The sequence below is a fragment of the Anolis sagrei genome, chromosome 5 (assembly GCF_037176765.1).
Source record: "Anolis sagrei isolate rAnoSag1 chromosome 5, rAnoSag1.mat, whole genome shotgun sequence".
Lineage (NCBI taxonomy): Eukaryota > Metazoa > Chordata > Lepidosauria > Squamata > Dactyloidae > Anolis > Anolis sagrei.
Window position 1 is genome coordinate 176,025,362 of NC_090025.1, and position 22,219 is coordinate 176,047,580.

The window sequence follows — 22,219 nt, forward strand, 5'->3', positions numbered from 1 at the left end:
ACTTTCTGTTCCTGTGATAATCTGATTTTTAAAAATTTGGCTTGTATATATATGGCTGGAGTTACACTTCAAAATGTACCAGCTCTGGCTTTCACACATATTCAACTTAAGAACAAACCTACAGAATCTATCTTGTTTGTAACGCGGGGACTGCCTGTATAGGGTTTTGCTACATTGCTACCGTGTGCCTCCCAACCATGCTTACATAGTTCATATTTACATGCATCTCTGGGTGTTCCTCTTCTTGTGAGTTTTCTCCATTTGGCCTATATGGGCTGTGCAAGCAATCCTATTCATATGTGCCCCACACTGTATACTGTGTACATCTTGCAATGTAAAAGAGTGATCTAGGCATACTCAATTTTGTGTATTTATTTTGCAAATATGTTATCCAATAGGGTGGCTGTATAATACTAACACAGTGTAACTCTAAAGGCAGATACATACACTGTGCTTAGAGGTTATAGGATCTTAATTATAGTTTCCTCACCTGACAGCTTATTAAGAGTAAAACAAAAAAAAGTAGTAAGAAAATATAGCAGGGCTATAGATTAAAATCAATGACATCTGAATTTCATTTTAAAATTCTCTTTTTGAGGTAGGGCTATGACACGATAAAAGTTGTTTTTTTACTGAAAGCACACCTATTAGCTCAATCCCTTTATTATGGTGGCAAGTATATAATGGATTGTTGAAGGCTTTCATGGCTGGAATCACTGGGTTGCTGTGGGTTTTCTGGGCTGAATGGCCATGTTCTGCATGCATTCTCTCCTGACGTTTCTCCCACATCTATGGCAGGCATCCTCAGAGGTTGTGAGGTCTGTTGGAAACTAGGCAAGTGAGGTTTATATATCTGTGGAATGCCCAGGGTGGGAGAAAGAACTCTTGTCTGTTTGAGGCAGGTATAAAGAAAGAGATACACTCAAACAATAGGGTAATTCCTGACACGAAACAATCAGGGCTAGCTAACACCTCCCAACAAAGGATTCGCCCTTGCGGAACCAGCCAGGCTTTGAAGCTGCAAGACTATTCAATGCTAATAAAGCTGGCCAACTGCAATATTCACACTTATTCCAAACAGACATGTTCTTTTTCCACTCTGGGTATTCCACAGATGTATAAACCTCACTTGCCTAGTTTCCAACAGACCTCACAACCTCTGAAGATGCCTGCCATAGATGTGGGCGAAATGTCAGAAGAGAATGCTTCTGGAACATAGACATGCATCCTGGAAAATTCACAGCAACTCAAGTATATAGTATTGTCAAATGTCCATAATAACCGCTGTTTCCCAGATTAGCCACAAGGTGTCGCTGTGGTTCCTTTTCTGTGAAAACATTTATAAGCAAAGAGTTTGTTACTTGGTTCTTGTGGGTTTTTTCGGGCTATATGGCCATGTTCTAGAGGCATTTCTCCTGACGTTTCGCCTGCATCTATGGCAAGCATCCTTAGAGGTGAGGTCTGCTGGAACTGGGAAAAAGGGGGTTTATATATCTGTGGCATGACCAGGGTGAGACAAAGGGCTTTTGTAAGTTGGGCTAGGTGTGAATCTTTCAACTGACTACCTTGATTAGCATACAATGGGCTGACTGTGCCTGGAGCAAACTCTTCTTGAAAGGTGATTAGATGTCCAGATGATCTAATCACCTTTCAATAAGAGTTTGCTCCAGGCACACCTAGCCCAACTTACAAAAGCCCTTTGTCTCACCCTGGTCATTCCACAGATATATAAACCCCCTTTTTCCCAGTTCCAGCAGACCTCACCTCTGAGGATGCTTGCCATAGATGCAGGCAAAACGTCAGGAGAAATGCCACTAAAACATGGCCATATAGCCCGAAAAAACCCACAAGAACTGAGTGATTCCAGCCATGAAAGCCTTCGACAATACAGTTTGTTACTTGGTCAGTAGTTAGGACCTCTGGCATCTAAGCCTCACAAGGAGTGCATGTGGACCTATGCATCCCAATGTACAATCGATGGAGGCGCTGCAACATTGTGAACATGCCATACATTTCTTCAAATTGCTTATCGGTAAGACCCAGCCCAGTCTTCTCCTTTTATATATATAAAAGTTAAAAGATGTATGTTTACTTACATGTAGATTTGAATAAAATCTCAAATATGGATTTGGACCAAACCTGACACACATACCCTTCCTGGCCCAATGTAAAACACTAGCAGGGTTGAAGGGGATGATAATGGTGGGAGTTGTAGTCCACCCACTTTCAGATGGTCCGGATGATGGATCTCGACCATATTCAGATCACATATCCATCATAACCAACCTAAAATATTGGCAGAGCTTGGGGAAACTGACAGAGGATGGTGGGAGTCGTCATTCATCCACATCACTATATTAATCCCACCCAACATGGAACTGGAACAAAGCTGGGACACATCATGACCAATTTAACAACCTGCAGAGTTTGGAAAAAGAAGAAAAGGATGGTGGGAGGTATAGTCCAGCCACATCCAGAGAGTCGTAATAATCCCACCGATTATGGATCTGCACCAAATTTGGCACACAAAGCTATCTTGACCATCTTAAAATACTAGCTGGGTTTGTGGGCAATGGCAGAAGGTGATGGGAGCTGATCAGAGAACCATATTAATCCTCCAAACCAGTCAGATAGCTCAGCCTACTTGCCAGAATGCATCTCCCAACATCGTTAGCCCTTCGCTAGGTATACTAGGATTGATGGAAGTTGCAGCCAAAGAAGAAAGCCAATCTGTCAGAGAGGAAGTACTGCTTTGTGCTTCAACATGGTGCATAATTGTGTGCCTGAGGAGCAGGGTGAGCTCCCATTTGTCAATTCCAGCTTCTCATGCGGGGACACAAGAGCAGCCTCCCACAGGATGGTAAAACATCCAGGTGTCCCCTGGGCAACGTCCTTGCAGACAGCCAATTCTTTCACACCAGAAGCAACATGCAGTTTCTCAAGTCATTCCTGACACTCAAACAAGCCAAAACAAAAAAAAGTTGCAAAACACAGGATTCCATAGCATTGAACCACAGCACTTAGAGTGGTGTCAAACTGCAAGTCTACAGTATAGATGCACCCTTGGAAGACAAAGCTCTGCTTACGCAGCACCAGCACTAACACACACAGTTTACCCTGCCTTCCTATCCCAAGTTTTTCCTACTTTATTCAAATGAAGTAAGGGCTACTCCCTCATCAAATAAGCTCAAAATCCTTTAAAATCCTAAATGAGAAAACATTTTTGCTATTCCTGAAATTTCTTTAGGCTGTTCCCTCAAACACAGTTGGAGTCATATTACACTTTGAATATGGTCGGTTTCTAAAAGTGAAATTTTGTCCACTGTGTCAGGCAGCTAAGGCTCCATCGCCATATTCAGATTGGAAGTGCATTACGGGTATAGTGAAGGTAAAGGTTTCCCCTGACATTAAGTCTAGTCGTGTCCGACTCTGGGGGTTGGTGCTCATCTCCATTTCTAAGCCAAAGAGCCGGTGTTGTCCATAGACACTTCCAAGATCATGTGGCCTGCATGACTCCATAGAACGCTGTTACCTTCCCTTAGGAGTGGTACCTATTGATCTACTCACATTTGCATGTTTTCGAAATGCTAGGTTGGCAGAAGCTGGGGCGAAGAGCAGGCGCTCAACCCGCTCCACAGATTCAAACCACCAACAGGTATATGGCAGTGTAAATGGGACTAAATGTTGAAAAATGTCTGCGCCCATTTTTTTTTCTCATGTCAGGGCAGCCAGTCAATTATATTACATTTCTAATAGAACAAATGTCAAAGCTGGATATACAGCTGTTCAACCATTATTCCTTTCTGGGAACCAGACACACTGCAGCAGCAGAATGGAAAAAAGATCCTTATAGACAGTTCGGGAAATACAGAGATACCTAAGTGGTGAGAGCATCTAATGTGGAAAAAATGCCAAGTATGCCACTTTTATGTGGGGCCATAAAGGTGTGTAGTTTGCATTAACCTGAGATCTACACTGGTACCAGTATCATCCTATTGAATTCAAATTACATAATGGTATCTGTTCTCCACAGTGGCTCATAATTTTTTCAGTATGGTCTCTCTTTGGAGCAATGTCTTTGCCCTGAGGCAGTTTTCAGTTATGCAATGGTGGCACCTCCCTTCGTTTATACAGTCAGCAAGAAGCAATTTAGTGACCCAAGACTGGTTTTGAAGAGAGAGGCAAATGCAATATCTCTTCAGGTTTTATGTGGGTTAGAGCTGAAAGAGCACAAGGACCATCCAGTCCAACCTCCTTCATTTTCCTTTTATTAAATATTTTTCAGAGATTGATTTGTGTCATTTTCTCCACTCCCACCACCTTGTTTTTTTAAGTTGTTTTGGTCCAAGGAATATATACAGATACACCAGGAAACTTTTCCAGAATTTGTAGTTTATTGTCCTACACTCCCTGCATTCCCAAGTAGTGAGAAGGAACAAAAGAACTCCAGGGTTTTGTTTCATTTGGATACGACAGAGTTGGAGACATGGGGTCTCTTCATAATATTTATAATACAATTCAAGCATATTGGGAGCAAACAGACACTCCTGTGGCCAGCAATTACCCTTCATCTTGGAAGAAAGTGCCCATCTATCAAAATGCTTTATTGTCCAGTAATAACAGCAAATGCAAGAAGATTTAAGACAATGAATTGACCTGGACTGGACTCTGAATTCTGATTCTAACAGATGTGTTTTAATTAACTGTTTAATTACTTTTTAAATATTTAAATGTATTGCTGATTGTTTTTATGACGCCGGCATCCGATGATGCTTTTGTGAAGCCACCCTGAGTCCCCTTCAGGGGTGAGAAGGGTGGGGTAAAAGTATAGGAAACAAATAAATAAATAAATTGACAGCCAACTCAGCTTTCTCTCAGGACTCAAGTTGTATATTTGATTTCAAATGGTTTCCTCTGATCTTCCATGTAGCCTTGAGGCATGTCATCTTCTCAAAGCTGGGTTCCATACCTGAGAACATGCATTAATTAATTCTTTACAGTTTTTGTACTTCACTCAATAACCAAAGACTGTGTGGAAGTTTAGATTAAAAATTAAAATCCATTTTTTTTAAGTAAACCATGAATGTGCCATGATATGAGCAATGGATTATGACTCTGGAGAGCAGGGTTCAAATCCATGCTCAGGTTTGGAAATTCAGTGGGCAATCTTGGATGACTCACACATTCTCAGCCCCAGAAAATCGCATCATAGTTTCACCTTAGGATCACCTTATGTCAGAATTTTGTGTGTCTGTGTGTCGTGTCAGGAGCGACTTGAGAAACTGCAAGTCGCTTCTAGTGTGAGAGAATTGGCCCTCTGCAAGGACATTGCCCAGGGGATGTCCGGATGTTTTGATGTTTACTTTCTCTCCTATCCCCACATGAGGAGCTGGAGCTGATAGAGGTCCACACTCTCCCCAGATTTGAATCTGCGACGTGTCAGTCTTCAGTCCTGCCGGCACAGGGGTTTAACCCACTGCACCACTGGGGATTCCATGTCAGAAATGACTTGAAGAAACACAATACAAATAGTGTTGAATTACAGGTCCACGAGACAGGAGTTCAAATAGTAACTTGGTCATGGAAGTCCATTGGGTGACCTTGAGCAAGTCAATTCTCAGGGTGTTTCTACACAGTAGAACAAATACAGTCTGGCACCAATTTAACTGCAATGGCTCAATACTATGAAATCCTGGGATTTGTAATTTGGTGAAGCACCAGCACTCTTTGGCAGATCCACCCTCAGCCTCAAAGCAAGGGAAAGGCAAAAACTCCCACTAAACCAATCTTATCGACAGCAATACGTGTGAAAAAGATCTTGGGAGTCCTCGTGAACAACAAGTTAAACATGAGCCAACAATATCATGCGGTGACAAAAAAGCCAATGGGATTTTGGCCTGCATAAATAGGAGTCTAGTGTCTAGATCCAGAAAAGTCATGGTACCCCTCTATTTTGGCTTGGTCAGACCACACCTGGAATACTGTGTCCAATTCTGGGCACTGCAATTGAAGGGAGATATTAACAAGCTGGAATTTGTCCAGGGGATATTGACTCAAATGATCAAGGGTCTGAAGAACAAGTCCTATGAGGAGTAGCTTAAAGAGCTGGGCATGTTTAGCCTGAAGAAGAGAAGGCTGAGAGAAAACATGATGGCCATGTATCAATATGTGAGGGGAAGTCATAGGGAGGAGGGAACAGGCTTGTTTTCTGCTGCCCTGGAGACTAGGGCACAATGGAACAATGGCTTTAAGCTACAGCAAAGGAGATTTCACCTGAACATTAGGAAGAACCAACCTTAGATATGCGGATGATACCACTTTGATGGCCAAAAGCGAGGAGGAGCTGAGGAGCCTTCTAACCAAGGTGAAAGAAGAAAGTACAAAAGCTGGGTCGCAGTTAAACATAAAAAAATCAAGAATATGGCAACCAGACTGATTGATAACTGGCAAATAGAGGGAGAAAACGTGGAGGCAATGACACACTTTGTATTTCTAGGTGCAAAGATTACTGCAGATGCAGACTGTTAGCCAGGAAATCAGAAGACATTTACTTCTTGGGAGGAGAGCAATGACCAATGTTGATAAAACAGTGAAGAGTAGAGACATCACACTGGCAACAAAGATTCCCAGAGTTAAAGCAATGGTATTCCCCGTAGTAACCTATGGATGTGAGAGCTGGACCTTAGGGAAGGCTGAGCGAAGGAAGGCAGATGCTTTTGAACTGTAGTGTTGGAGGAAAATTCTGAGAATGCCTTGGACCGCAAGAAGATCCAACCAGTCCATATTCCAGGGAATAAAGCCCAACTACTCATTGGAGGGAAGCATATTAGATAAAGAGACAAAGATGAAGTACTTGGGCCACATCATAAGAAGACAGGAAAGACAATGATGCTGGAGAAAATGGAAGGGAAAGGGAAGAGGGGCCAACAAAGGGCAAGATGGATGGATGGTATCCCTGAAGTGACTGGCTTGACCCTGAAGGAGCTGGGGGTGATGACATCCAACAGGGAGCTCTGGCGTGGGCTGGTCCATGAGGTCATGAAGAGTCGGAAGTGACTCAATGATTCTATGATTCTAAGAATCATTCTAGGAAACTCTGAAAGGTTTGCCTTACAGTCACCATGAAGGCACACTATGACAACAATAGAAGCAACAAATAAAAGTGTGAGTTATAACCCAGAAAAACAGCTGTCTAGTGTCAGCTGTTGGTAGAAAAATGGAGCATAAATTGAAAAATAAAATAGATAATTAACATATAGACACCCATAAAATTAAAATAAAACATTCCCTCACCATTATTAAGGACCAGTCTAATGATATTTTGCTCACATTCCACAATACCATAATAAGCTCCCTCCCAATGAAGCAATGGATTCAAACTACGGAAAAAGAAATTCCACTTAAATATTAGAAATAACTTGCTGATGGCAAGAGCTCTTCAGTGTTGGAACATTCTGCCTTGGAATGTGACAGTGTCTCCTTTGTTTTTAAACAGAAGATGGATGGCACTGCTTTGAATGTACAGGATGGATGGCACTCCCAAGTTAAGAACATGGGGGTTCTGTGTGGGAAGTTTGGCCCAATTCTATCATTGATGGAGTTCAGAATGCTCTTTGATTGCAGGCGAACTATAAATCCCAGCAACTACAACTCCTAAATGTCAAAGTCTATTTTCCCCAAACCCCACCAGTGTTCACATTTGGGCATATTGAGTTTTCGTGCCAAGTTTGGTCCAGATCCATCATTGTTTGAGTCCACAATACTCTCTGGGTGTAGGAGAACTACAACTCCAAAACTCAAGGTCAATGCCCAGCAAACCCTTCCAGTATTTTCTTCTGCTCATGGGAGTTCTGTGTGGCATGTTTGGTTCAATTCCATTGTTGGTGGAGTTCAGAATGCTCTTTGATTGGAGATGAACTATAAATCCCAGCAATTTCAACTCCCAAATGACAAAATCAATCCCCCCAACCCCACCAGCATTCAAATTTGAGCATATCAGGTATTTGTGCCAAATTTGGTCGAGTGAATAAAAATATATCCAACATATCAAATAATTACATGACGATTCCTAACAGTAGCAAAATGCCAGTTATGAAGTAGCAATGTAAATAATTTTATGGTTGGGGGTCACCACAACATGAGGAACTGTATTAAGGGGTCATGGCATTAGGAAGGTTGTTGACCATTGTACTAGATGATCCTTGTGGTCTCTTCCAACTCTGTGATTCTATGATTCAGGGAATGATTTGGTTTGTAGGACAGTGAATAGAATATGGGAGCAAGCATTCCTAGAATACTCGCTAGGAAGGCAAAGCAGGCTAGCCTCCGGTGAGTCAACACACATTCCTTCTTGGGTGGGGAAGGGGGAGAAGCAAACTTTGGAGACTTCCAAACATGGGTTTGGTTTTTACCTGGAACTTCCCTGAGTCACAAACCATGAACAGGTTGCTAGAGTGTAAAGCACTGTATCACTCAACATGGCTGAAAATACTACCAGAAGTAGGGGTGTTCATTTGTCATCCAGGTGTAACCTTCTGTGCTAGCAGTACATCACTGTTACTTTAGAACAGGTCTCAGCAAACTTTGGCGCTCCAGGTGTTTTGGACTCCAACTCCCACAGTTCCTAACAGCCTGGGGACCCTTCCTTTTCCCCCTCAGCTGCTACATTACAGGATTATCTGCTATGGCTCAATGCAAAGGAATAATGGGTGTTGTAGTTTCACAAAGGGTTTTGCCCTCTCTGCCAACGAGTGCTAATGCCTCACTAATTGACAAACTCCATAGCATTGAAGGATGGCAGTTAAAGTAGTGCCAAACTACATTAATTCTGAAGTGTAGATGCTCCCTAGGTCCTCATTCAGAGGAAAACAAAACACAACTCAGGACAGATGGTCCAATGGAAGAAGTGCCTAGATCCAGGGAAGTCATGCCACCCCTCTGCAGAAGAGAAGGCTGAGAGGAGACATGATGAAGGTCATGTATAAATATATGAGGGGAAGTCATAGGGAGGAGGGAGCAAGCTTGTTTTCTGCTTCCCTCGAGACTAGGACATGGAACAATGGCTTCAAACTACAAGAAAGGAGATTCCATCTGAACATGAGGAAGAACTTCCTGTCTGTGAGAGCTGTTCAGCAGTGGAACCCTCTGCCCTGGAGTGTGGTGGAGGCTCCTTCTTTGGAGGCTTTTAAGCAGAGGCTGGATGGACATCTGTCGGGGGTGCTTTGAATGAGATTTTCCTTCTTCTTGGCAGGGGGTTGGACTGGATGGCCCATGAGGTCTCTTCCAATTCTTTGATTCTATGAGAAGCAGCCACAGAAACGGAATATAAAAGGGGAGAATAAAATCCAAACCAAGTGCTTCTGAACAAGGACAAAGTCAATTTTCCAAACTAAAAATATACAGATGTTGTGCTGGTACGTCTGTACCAGGAGCTCCAACTTCCTTTTCTTTCTTTGAGTATTTGCATGTATTCCAAAATTCCATGCATTTTGCAATAAGGTGGCTTCCCTTGGTTTGCAATTATATGGCTAATGAACCATTAATCATTGTTAAGTTTTGGTTCTGCCCCTTTCCCCAGGGTTCTGGTAGGAGAGGGATCCATTTTAGGTCAGTCTTGCATTGGAAAGCTTAGCTACAGGATGTGGATTAGCTCCACCTGTAGAGAAGGTTCGTTTCTCACAGCATCCAGGGGAAACAGCATCCGGGGGAAATTCCGAGGGAAAACAGTTCCAAAGTACTCCAGCTGGAGAATCTACAAAGCCTTGACTGGTAGGTCTACTCGGGACCCAAGAAGCAGTTTGGAGCCAGGAGTAGAGCCCATACCGGCAAAGTTTAGAAAGTAGATTGCCCAAGGAGGGGTTAAAAAGGGTTTTCCTCTTAAAGAAAAGAAACAGTTCACGAAGCCAGTTGCCCGTCCCTTGTGGACAAGATTAAGAAAGCCACCAGTTGATTCAAAGCCTTGAAATAGTTGTTTGCCCCGTTGAAGATCTGAGAAGTATTTGATTGTTTTGTTGAAGACCTAAGCAATAATAAAGGACTTTGTTAAACTTTTTGAGCTTTTAAAGACTCTGAATAGCAAAATCCTTAGGGCCTCTCACTCAAGGCACCATGACTTCCCTCTGGGCACATAGAGCACGTCCTGTTCAAAAGCCAATTGCTATAGGCCCAGCGTGTGACAGCACAGATGTTTATATCGGTTTATAAGTGTGATAATTGGGACTTAAATCAGTTAATAAATACTCATGACCTGCTGCTACCCCTTTGCTTCAGATGGTTCCGGAGTGGGATGCGGCCAGACAGAGAAGCCCAGCAAAATGTGGGAGACTTTCAGGCGCTAGCAGACTTCTTGGGTTGAATGTTTTGTCAAAGGCTTTCATGGCCAGAATCACTGGGTTGTTGTAGGTTTTTGGGCTGTATGGCCATGTTCTAGAAGCATTCTGTCCTGACGTTTCACCTGTATTTATGGCAGGCATCCTCAGAGGTTGTGAGGTTTGTTGGAAACTAGGAAAATTGGGTTTATATATCTGTGGAAGGTCCAGGGTGGGAGAAAGAACTCTTGCCTGCTTGAGGCAAGTGTGAATGTTGCAATTGGCCACCTTGATTAGATTTTATAATTTTATAATATACTAGCCATGCCCTGCCATGTGTTGCTGTGGCCCAGTCTAGTGATTCCTATGTTATCCTCTATTACAGTTTCTCAACCTGGCGGTCAGGACCCCTGGGGGGTCATGAGGGGATGTCAGAAGGGTTACTAAAGACAACAGTATTTTCTGTTGGTCATGGGGGTTCTGTGTGTATTAAGGACCTAATTGCATCATTGCTGGGGTTCAAAATGCTCTTTGATTGCAGGTGAACTATAAATCCCAGTAACTACAACTCCCAAATGTCAAGGTCTATTTCCCCCCAACTTCATCTGTGGTTATATTTTAGCATATGGAACATTTGTGCCAAGTTTGGTCTAGATCTTTCATTGTTTGAGTCCACAGTGTTCTCTGGATTTTTGTGAACTACAACTCCAAAACTCAAGGTCAACGCCCACCAAACCCTTTCAGTATTTTCTGTTGGTTATGGGAGTTCTGTGTACCAAGTTTGTTTTAATTCCATTGTTGGTGGAGTTCAGAATGCTCTTTGATTATAGGTGAACTATAAATCCCAGCAACTACAACTCCCAAATGACAAAATCATAATGTTTTTAGTGATGGTCCCTCCTTGTGTTGTGAGATGTTTTGTTGCCAAATTTGGTGTGATTTCGTTCATTAGTTCTTTTGTTTTTAAGGTACTCATTATGCACAGAACATTTATATATATATAGATAAGTCTTTATAATGTTGGAGACCGCTTTGAGTTCCCTTAGGGGGAGAAAAGCAGTATATAAATGTAGTAAATAAATCAATAAATTTGATGGCCTGGCAGCCTGGGAAAATTCTTTGTTGAGAGGTGATTAGTTGTTCCTGATTGCTTCTTGTCTGGAGTTCCCCTGTGTTTGAGTTTCGTTTTTCTGTTTTTTATTTACTGTTATAATTTTAGAGTTTTCTTAGTTGTTCATTTGCATGGTTTCTTCCTTTCTGTTGACATTGTCCACATGCTTGTGGATTTCAAGGGCTTCTCTGTGTAGCCTTCTGGGGTTGGTTTTGCCGCAAAAGACTTAACCCCTGGACTCTGCAGAATGGATGTACTTCACCTGCCATGCCCTGATGTTATGGAATCAGGGAAGTTGTAGTTCGACAAGGTTTTTAGAGACTTTTGTACCCGGGAGAGCTGGTGGAAGGCGAGATTACAACTCCTATGATTGCCTAGCATTAAGTCTTGGAAGTTAAGCGGTGTCAAGCTGCCTTCCTTGCTCGGTGCAGATGCGCCCGGGGAGGGGCCATCCCTGGGAAGGAAGGAAGGAGGGAGGGAGGGGCGGCTGCAGGGCGCGGCCTGTCCGGCAGGGGGCGTGGGCGAGGTGCGCGCCCCTGAGTCCGCCTCCCGCCCCGCAGGCAGCCGGACGCTTCCTCGCCGCCTCTCCGTCCCTCTCCGTCCCCTCGGGTGGCTCTCGGTCCCCGGCATGGCAGCGCCCGCCGACTCCGGCTACATCCGCACCGTCCTCGGGCAGCAGATCCTGGGCGAGCTGGACAGCTCCACCTTGGCGCTGCCCTCCAGGCTCTCGGGCGGCCGAGCCGAGGCTCAGAAGTCGCTCCGCATCCAGCGGCAGGTCCAGCAGACCCTGGCCAGGAAGAGCCGCGGCTCCTTGGTCAACGGTGAGTCCCAGGCACACCTCTCCAACTCTTGTGGGAACTTCTTCCTCTTCTTTTCCCCCCTCCCCCTCTTCTTCTTTTTCTTCCTCTTCTTCTTCTTTTTCTTCCTCTCCCCCTTTTCCTCCTCTTTCATTTACTCATCCTCTTCTTCTTCTGCCTCCTCTCCTTCTTTTTCTTCCTCTCCTCCTTCTCCTCCTCTTCCACTTCTTCCTCCTCCTCTTCTTCTTCCTCTTCCTCCTTCTCAATCTTTGCTAGCTGTTCAGCAGTGGAACTCTCTGCCCCGGAGTGTGGTGGAGGTTCCTTCTTTGGAGGCTTTTAAGCAGAGGCTGGATGGCCATCTGTCAGGGGTGCTTTGAATGCTATTTTCCTGCTTCTTGGCTAGGAGACTTCTGGAGACTAGGACGCGGAACAATGGCTCCAAACTACAAGAAAGGAGATTCCATCTGAACATGAGGAAGAACTTCCTGACTGTGAGAGCCGTTCAGCAGTGGAACTCCCTGCCCCGGAGTGTGGTGGAGGCTCCTTCTTTGGAAGCTTTTAAACAGAGGCTGGATGGCCATCTGTCAGGGGTGATTTGAATGCAATAGTCCTGCTTCTTGGCAGAATGGGGTTGGACTGGATGGCCCATGAGGTCTCTTCCAACTCTTTGATTCTATGATTCTATGATTCTAGGGGTTGGGCTAGATGGCCCACGAGGTCTCTTCCAACTCTATGATTCTCCTCCTCTCCCCTCCTCTCTTCCTTCTTCTCCTCTTCCGCTTCTTCCTGTTCTTCCATCTTTTCTTCTTCCCCCTTCTTCTTCTCCCATTCTCTTGTCCTCATCCACTTCTTCTCCCTCTTCTTTTTCTTCCTTTTCTTCTTCCTCCTCCTCCCCTTCCTCTCCTTCTCCTCTTTCACTCCTTTGTCTTCTTATTCCTCCTTCTCCTCCCCTTCCTCTCCTCCTTCTCCTCTTTTACTTCTTCCTCTTCTTCCTTCTTTTCTTCTTCCCCCTTCTTTTCTTTCTCCTCCTCCTCCCCTTTCTCTTGTCCTCATCCACTTCTTCTTCCTCCTCTTCTTCTTTTTTCTTCCTCCTCCTCCCCTTCCTCTCCTTCTCCTCCCCTTTCACTTCTTCCTCTTATGCTTCTTCCTCCCTCTTTTTCTCGTACTCCTCCCCCTTCCTCTCCTCCTTCTCCACTTCTTCTTCCTCCTCTTCCTCCCCTTCTTCTCCTTCCCTTCCACTTCTTCTTCTTCCTCCTCTTCTTCCAAGACCTTCTACTGCTCCCCTTCCTCTCCTCTTTCTCTTCTTCCACTTCTTCTTCCCCCTCTTCTTCTTGGAGGTGCCCCCTTTAAATAAAAGGAAATAGGCAGCATATAGAGCCCTATCCTGGAATCTTCAGACTCTAGGTTTTGTGTGTTGTGTCAGGAGTGACTTGAGAAAATGCAAGTCGCTTCTGGTGTGAGAGAATTAACCGTCTGCAATGACGTTGCCCAGGGCACGCCCGAATGCTTTTTGTATGTTGTTACCATCCTTGTGGGAGGCTTCTCTCATGTCCCTGCACGGGGAGCTGGAGCTGACAGAGGGAGCTCATATGCACTCTTTCCGGATTCAAACCTCTGACCTGTCAGTCTTCAGTCCTGTGGCACAAGGGTTTAACCCATTGCACCACTGGGGGCTCCTTCTAGACTCTAGCTGCACCTGTAGAATTAATGCAATTTGACACTGCTTTAACTGCGCCCCCTTTCACACAACTGTATAAAATCCACATGGAACTGGATTATAAGGCAATGTGGACTCAGATAATCTAGTTCATAACAGGTATTTTGTATGATCTGCTTTGACATTCTGGGTTATGTGGCTGTGTGGAAGAGCCTTGCCATGGTTCAATACTGTAGGATCCTGGAAGTTGTAGGTTGATCCTAGAAGTTGTAAGTTTTTGTGGCAGAGAAGGCTAAAGGCCTTGCAAACCGGCAGCTCTTCTGATTGCATACCATTGAGACCCAGTTCTAGTATCTTCAGATTTTGATTCCTTCTGGTCAGGAAAAATCAATGGTGAGTCCAAATGAAAAGGGAGGCAGCAAAATACTACTTGGTTCTGGTATCTTCACACTCTGATCCCACTTGTAGTAAAAGAAATCTGGATTTTGCCCCTGGCATCTCCCCTGCTAACTTTTCCCTTTAAAAGGAGAGGACCTGCTGCATTCAAAGCTAGAGGCTTTCAATGGCTTAAAAACAACTTCAGGTGATATTGAAACCTCTCCCTTTGAAATCAGCAAATCGCATGACTTGAAACTGCTTCAGGCATGAAGTGGACTCGGCCACACAGTCTTGTGTAGTTGATTCAGTGGGGTTTGCTCCCAAAGACCTATGAGTGGGATTTTCAGGTCTAAATATGTAGACTGAAATGTGTACCTAAACCTTAGAATTAATGCAGTTTGACACCACGTTTACTGTCTTGGGTTTTTGTGTGTCTGTCAGGAGCAACTTGAGAAACTGCAAGTTGCTTCTGGTGTGAGAGAATTGGCCATCTGCAAGGACATTGCCAAGAGGATGCCTGGATGTTTGATGTTTTACTCCCCTTATGGAAGGCATCTTTCATGTCCCCGCATGGGGAGCTGGAGCTGACAGAGGGAGCTCAACCCACTCTCCCCAGATTCAAACCACTGACCTTTTAGTCAGTAGTCCTGCTGGTACAAGGCTTACATGGCACCACCAGGGCTCCAACTGTCTTGGGTCAATGCTATGGAATCCTGAGTTTTGTCATTTAGTAATGCTACAGCCCTTTTCAGTGGAAAAAAAAGGTTAAAGAGCTTGTAAAACTACAACTCTCAGGCTTTCATAGCATTTAGGCATGGCAGTTAAAGTGGTGTACTTGTACTAATTAATTGTATTAATTCTACTGTGTGGAATAGAGGCACCTGAAGTCTGTCCTGTAATTTGTTGGGTCTTATGGGGCTTTCTTTTGCCTACACATGTCTTGAGTTGCAGCAGAGCTGGTGTTTTCAATGTATTATAGTTGTGTCAGGGTGACTTCATTTCCCTGTGTTCTTACCTGTGTTTTTTTCCATCTACTTCTTTGTTTGTTTTTTCAACTTCCAGCTCCTATTTTTCCAGTGCTCAGACCTCTACATCAGGGGTGACTCTTTATTATGGACTAGCTGTCCCCGGCACACGTTGCCGTGGCCAACCTTCCCTCCTTTTTTCTCTTCTTTCTTTCTCTCCTTCCTTCCTTCTCTTCTTCTTCCCTTCCATCCCCCCACCTTTTCTTTCCTTTCTCTTTCTCCCCTTTCTTCCTTCTCTACTTATTCTTGGACTGCAGCTCCCAGCTGTCCTCCTGATCCATCTGTCTATCTACCTACCTATCTATCTCTATCTAATCTATCTATCTGGAGGATTGCTGGGAGTTGGAGTCCAGGAATAGAAAATTGGAAATATGCAGGGCCCAAAAACCTACAACAACCCAGAACATTACATTTTTTTTGTATAGATTACAGACCTCTTTCTTATCAGAAACATGAAAGCAGGGGAGGGCAATCTGTGCTTATTTTGACTGTAGGAAACATCAGAGGGCAGCATTAGGACTTCTTTGAGGTCAGTCTAGATGCAGTAAGGATTTTGTCAAAGACTGTTGTGGTCATATGCACAGGGTTTAATGCAGTGGTTCCCAGCCTATGGGTCCCCAGATGTTTTGGCCTTCAGCTCCCAGAAATCCTTTTTTAATTTTTTTTGGTCATGTCAGGAGTGACTTGAGAAACTGCAAGTCACTTCTGGTGTGAGAGAATTGGTCATCTGCAAGGATGTTGCTCAGGGGACGCCCGGATGAATTGATTTTTTTAATCATCCTTGTGGGAGTTTTCTCTCATGTCCCCGCATGAGGTGGTGGAGCTGATAGAGGGAGCTCATCCGCCTCTCCCCAGATTCGAACCTGCGACCTGTTTATCCCACTGCGCCACCAGGGGCTGCCCCAGAAATCCTAACAGCTGGTAAACTGGCTGGGATTTCTGGAAGTTTTAGGCCAAAACACCTGGTGATCCACAGGTTAAGAACCACTGGTTTAATGTCACTAAAATTCAGTGGTCATAATTCAGTGTGGAGCACAAGTAATCATCCGGCCTTATTTTTTTCCACTTCTAGCCCCTATGTTTCCAGAACAATTAAACACATAAACATTGCAAAAATGCCACAAATACACACATCAAAATGTATTTCTATGAAAGATACATATTAAAAACATATTTCTATAAAATACTTATTAAAATACACAAAACAGATTAAACAAAGGACACGCTGCTCGAGAGTCACATTCATATTGTACCCCTCCATCCTCAACTTGGCTGATCAGAAATCCACTGAAGTAGAGGCAATCTGTGTTCTTTCATGTGGCAGACAAGTTCAGGGCCAGGTTGTAAACCTATGCTTTTCATTTTAGAACTCCTTCTCTATGCAGCTGCTTTGTGCAAATACATCACGATATCGAATATTCCCTCTGAAACTGGTGACACCCAGCCAAACCTTTTCATTCACGTAGAATAACCCAGCCCAAAGCTTGACTCATCTAAACAGACTTTCTTGTTGTACTCCTTGCCCTCAAGGCACCTTCCTGTATTCCTCAATTACTCTGCTTCTTTTCTCCAGACTGCTCACCAGCACACACCTTAATTATTTCTAATTTGCATATCCTTTAGATAGACTACTTAAGATTTGGAGATGATGTGGTTTCTCTTCCATGCGCACACTCAAATGTTGCAATGATTGGGTGGCTTTGGTGTGCGTCTGGCCCATTACGGATGCTTCTTAGCCTCCATCCTGTATCTCTGAAATGAAATAATCTTCCCCTCTAATGGCTACGTATAACAAACATTGGAATTGCAGTCTGTGGAATTGCAAGGGTTTGAACAGGATTGGCAAAATCCAGGTTCAAACATTGTAAAGTTGACTTAACCTGTGCCACAGAGTTCATTGAGGATTAAATGGGGAGGACACGAGAGAGGAAAGAAACCAGTTTACATTCCGTATACAGTAGCACTCAACCTTTGCAGGGATTAGGGACACGGGACCCTCATAAAAATGTTCTGCACCATAGCCAAGGAATGATGGGAACTAGCACAAATTGTCCATCTGTGGGAGTCTTGTGTTGCAATGGATATATTTAGAGGTGCAGGTGTATTTGACAAGCATACTTCTAGTTGTCAGCCCTGGCAGCACTCTGTGTTACATGTAGTTGATCTGAGATTGAGGTTTTTTTGTTTTTGTTTTTTTGTTTACAGCCTTTTAGATGTCTTTTGAGCTCCTGGGAAGCAAAATCAAGATTGTAAATCAGTCATAAGAATAGATAATAAGTATCTGCAGGCTCCTCAGAACTTTTTTTTTTTTTAAGGAAAGTCTCAATACTGACAGATGGTTACTAGTTTCACCTCCTGGTCGGGGAAGTGCAAATGGACCCGACTATGGCATAGCTAGTTAGTAGCCAGCTGCATTAAATCACTACTGACTGAGAGGCCAGCCCAGGTCAGAGTAAGCTCCCAACCATTAATAGTCTAGCTTGCTGTTGACCTGTGCAGCCCGAAAGACAGTTGCATCTGTCAAGTAGGAAATTTAAGTACCCCTTTATGCGGGGAGGCTAATTTAACTAATTTACGACACCATAAAACCTTCCAGCAGTGTGTGCAAGAATGAGGAAGTACTCCATCAAGGACTCGGTGTCACAAGTGAACAGTGAATCAATAGCTCCCGCTGTGGCCGGAATCAAGCATACCCTCATGAAGCCAGAAAGCTGGAATGTTAAATTGCCTCTGTGTCTGTCTATATATGTTGTATGTCTATGGCATTGAATGTTTGCCATGTATATGTGCATTATAATCCACCCTGAGTCCCCTCCAGGATGATAAGGGCAGAATATAAATACTGTAAATAAATACTTAAACATAAAACTCTTACCAATATAGTGTGTGTTTAGAAGTGCCCTCCACATGTTCAGTGTAGCTTAATTCCAAGAAAGTGTGCATTAGACATATTACATGTTTGATGTTGTGAACTTTTAAGGGCAACCCTGGCAAACTATCAAGGGGTTTTCTTGAGCTGAGACTATGTGACTTTGCATATAAGTTTCCATGGTCAGGCAGGGAATTGATTTCAGGTCTCAAGACTTGAAATCCAATTCTCAAACAACTACATCATGCCGGCACTCCTTTATTATTTCTTTATTATTTATCAGAGAATAGCGGTCATAAAATTTCTTAGTATTTGTATACACTTGATTGATAATTTCTGAGGAGCTCCACCTATATAACTCTCTTGGTAGTACTATTTTGCCAGTCATGTTCCCAGGTCTGTGAACATTTATCTCAATGGAAAATGCCTAACACCTGGTGAAATAGGCTGATGTAAAAAAGGTGGGGAAGTCTTCTAGCTGCTGCATGAATCCTATCTTCACTATAATAGAATAACTATTTGATGGTACCAATAGTAATTCAGTACTAGTAAACTGCATGATTAGAGGCCCTTCCACACAGCTCTATATCCCAGAATATCAAGGCAGAAAATCCCACATTATCTGAGTGTGTACTGTGATAACCCAGTTCAAAGCAGATATTGTGGGATTTTCTGGCTTGATATTCTGGGATATAGGGCTGTGTGGAAGGGCCCATTGACTGGCTTATTAGGAAGCCACAGTCAACTCCCTTGAACTACAGCAAATAAATATTAAGGCCCTTCCACGCAGCTATATAACCCAAAATATCAAGGCAGAAAATCCTACATTATCTGGTTTCAACTGGGTTATCTGAGTTCATACTTCCATATATTCCAGTTCAAAGCAGAAAATATGGGATTTTATTCAGCTGTGTGGAAGGGGCTTTAATACTGCAACAAACTACAAAACCAAGGACTTCATAAGATGTATCCATGGCAGTTACAGTGATTTGAAACTTTCATCACTATGTTCTAACTATACAACCTAAGCATAGGTGGGATCTATATGCTTGCAAGAGAGTAAGAGTTTTGAGAGAAACAAGCTGTCAGAGGGACCTTCCACACAGCCCTATATCCCAGAATATCAAGCCAGAAAATCCCACAATATCTGCTTTGAACTGGGTTATCTGAGTCTACAGACAGATAATGTGGGATTTTCTGCCTTGATATTCTGGGATATAGTGCTGTGTGAAAGGGCCCAGAGATAGATGTTTCATGACATATTCTTTGCCTTCTTATTCTGGTGTTGGAAGGGGAATTACACTAGGTAAGATACACATTTTACAGATCTACATGAGAGGCAGTGTGGTGTAGTGGTTTAAGCATCAGACTGAAATTCTGAAAACCTTGAGTGAATCACAGGCTCTCTGCCCAAGAAAGCCTTACAATAGAGGGTCCTTCCACACAACCCTATATCCCAGAATATCAAAGCAGAAAGTCCCACAATATCTGCTTTGAACTGAGTTATCTGAGTCCACACTTAGATAATGTGGGAATTTCTGCCATGATATTCTGAGATGTAAGACTGTGTGGAAGGGGCCAGAGTCACATTATGGCTTCTATAAGTCAGAAACTGTTTGAAGACACACAATAACAGCAAGATATATACATAAAACTTACTGCACTTGGAAAACTCTTAAAGATATTTTCAGTGTTGTCTGTATTCTAGTGCTGTTGAATGTAGTGCTGACTGCATAGACTAGAGACATTTGGTAGTAAATTCCTCTTGTGTCATACCAGATCTGGAATTGTCAGCTATTAAAAAGAACAGAACAGTGAAAACCTTCTGGATATTGTCAGAAAATATCTCAGGTTTTGTTGTAAATGCCACCCGGTTGTTTACTGACAGCGTAGCAAAGATCGCTGCGGAAGCTTTCTTTATCTGAAACGGTCCAATGGGAAGGTATGGCAAGTTGGAATAATGCCTATGCATACACACCTACTAAACTACACCTACAAAGGTGAACACTCCAGAGGCATTCAGTCTTCCTGCACAGAATTTGTAACTGAGTGGCATTGTTCTGTTACATATAGTTTTTGTCTTGCCATATTTTGGCTGACTATTTTTCCAGTATGTGGGCATTCAAAGCATCTTGAATTTTAGACATGCCAGGAATTTCGAAGATATAATGTTCATAAACAAAAACATGGGATTAAATAGTAAAGAGCTGTATTTGAAGCATGGGACTAGGGATGATGCAAGCATTTTAATGCCTGCCTGAGGTTGAACAATACCTCCCCCTCCCATGCAAATAAAGGTATGTAGCTCTCAAAGCCAGCCAGGTTATTTTGGCACCCGAGGCAGACAATCCCGCAAGTTCCTGCTTTACAACTCACAGTAAAAAATAAAATAATAAATTAATTAACTTTACCATTTACTGCTCTTTCATGACACAACCGGATTTATTGTCAAATGGCAGGTCAAACTTTGACTAGGAGACACCTGTGGGTAGAATTTTGTGTCTCCAAATGTGGGCAGTTCACAAGTGTGTGTATGTGTGTTTCATAGCAAACATGTTGGAAAGTTAAGAAGTTTAGATACTTGTGTATAACTCAACAAACAAGTATGTGCATATTTATCAGACACGACAATAAACATGCCAGTTTTTCAAGAATTTCCCTACATGAAAATATATTATGCTCCTTTCCAAGCAAATAAGGACTTTGTACATGAAAAGTTCCTTCGTGCCAACAAGTTTTTTGCATACCTTCCAGCATCCATAAAAGGAGCAGAGTATATTAAATCTCTGAATTTTATTGTTTTTTACAGTATGCATTCATCAGTCTGTAGGACTAATCAGGTGAAGTCAGAAACACAGAGTTGGAAGGATCTTACCAACTCCAGCCACCTGCCCAATGTAGGATTTAACAGCTGTGCTTTTGGGAGATCCACTGATCTCCCAAAAGATTCCTTAAAGTATTTTTTGCTTCTTAAAATAGTTTGATGTGGGATTTTTAAAATGAGGAATGAATACTCTTGTACTCAATCTTTGCATAAAACACTAATTTTGGAAGGGATAATGTGCAGATAATTGCTGAGGAGGGAGGCTGGAGTTCTTGGTATACAATCTTTTAATACCACCAAGGTTTAGAATTGCTTTTTGGGACAGCTGTTTATTATCCCTGAAATGGACCCTACATGCGTTGGGAAGAGACATCCATCAATTACTGTAATTTTGCCATATCAAACTGAAAAAAAGATATTATTTTAATTTTTAAAAGTGACTTTAGGAAATTTCATCATAAGAAAATAAATCTATATTGTAATGCCTTTCTTTAGGCAACCCTCTCCCATCCCCAAAAGCCACAAGATTGGGTACAATTTGGTAGAATTCACATTGCTTCTCCAAGAAGGCAATTACAAAATTAGGATCCTGAGGTTATAAAAATAAAAGGGGGGGGGGGGCAGAAATATTCCCTATTTCTGGGAATTTATAGGGTAAAAAATATACCATAATAGTGAAGAAGACACAGATATCTCAAGTTGAGAACTTGATAAGGACATTTAAGTAAAGAAAGTGGAAAAGATTTGAAAAGGAAGGTTTGTGAATATGTCTCTGATGTATTTATAGTGATTGATACCAGCATGTGCTGCATCTTACTGGGGAGAGCGCAGATGAGCCCCCTCTGTTAGCTCCAGCTCCCCATGCGGGGACATGAGAGAAGCCTCCCACAAGGATGGTAAAACATCCTGGCATCCACAGGGCAACATCCTTGCAGATGGTCAATTCTCTCACACCAGAAGCGACTTGCAGTTTCTCAAGTTGGTCCTAACACGAAAAAAAAAATCTTATTGTGCAACTATTATCATCAACTTTTTGTTGTGTGGACATCAAAGGCAGGCCTGCTAACCATTCAGGTATGAAGGTGAGAAATCTCATTGTGAGGCTGATAAAGTCCTCCTCCTTCTTCCTTTGATATCTAATCTCCTCCACTTTGCCTTCCTTCTCCATAATTGTACCTCCTTTGAGCAAACATGGGAAAGAATCTCCTGGCACAATAAAAGCTAACCAATTTATGCTGGCACAAGATTTCC

At 42.9% G+C, this 22,219-nt stretch overlaps 1 protein-coding gene across 1 annotated transcript in view; it reads left to right on the forward strand.

Moving 5' to 3' along the window:
- The first annotated feature begins 11,947 nt into the window (after window positions 1-11,947).
- PKP2 (plakophilin 2) overlaps window positions 11,948-22,219 on the forward strand; it is a 68,352-nt gene continuing 58,080 nt past the window's right edge. Inside the window, exon 1 of the mRNA XM_060776433.2 lies at window positions 11,948-12,239. Within this exon, the coding sequence (XP_060632416.2) occupies window positions 12,047-12,239 (193 nt within the window). The 5' untranslated portion in view covers window positions 11,948-12,046. The remainder of the gene's footprint in view (window positions 12,240-22,219) is intronic.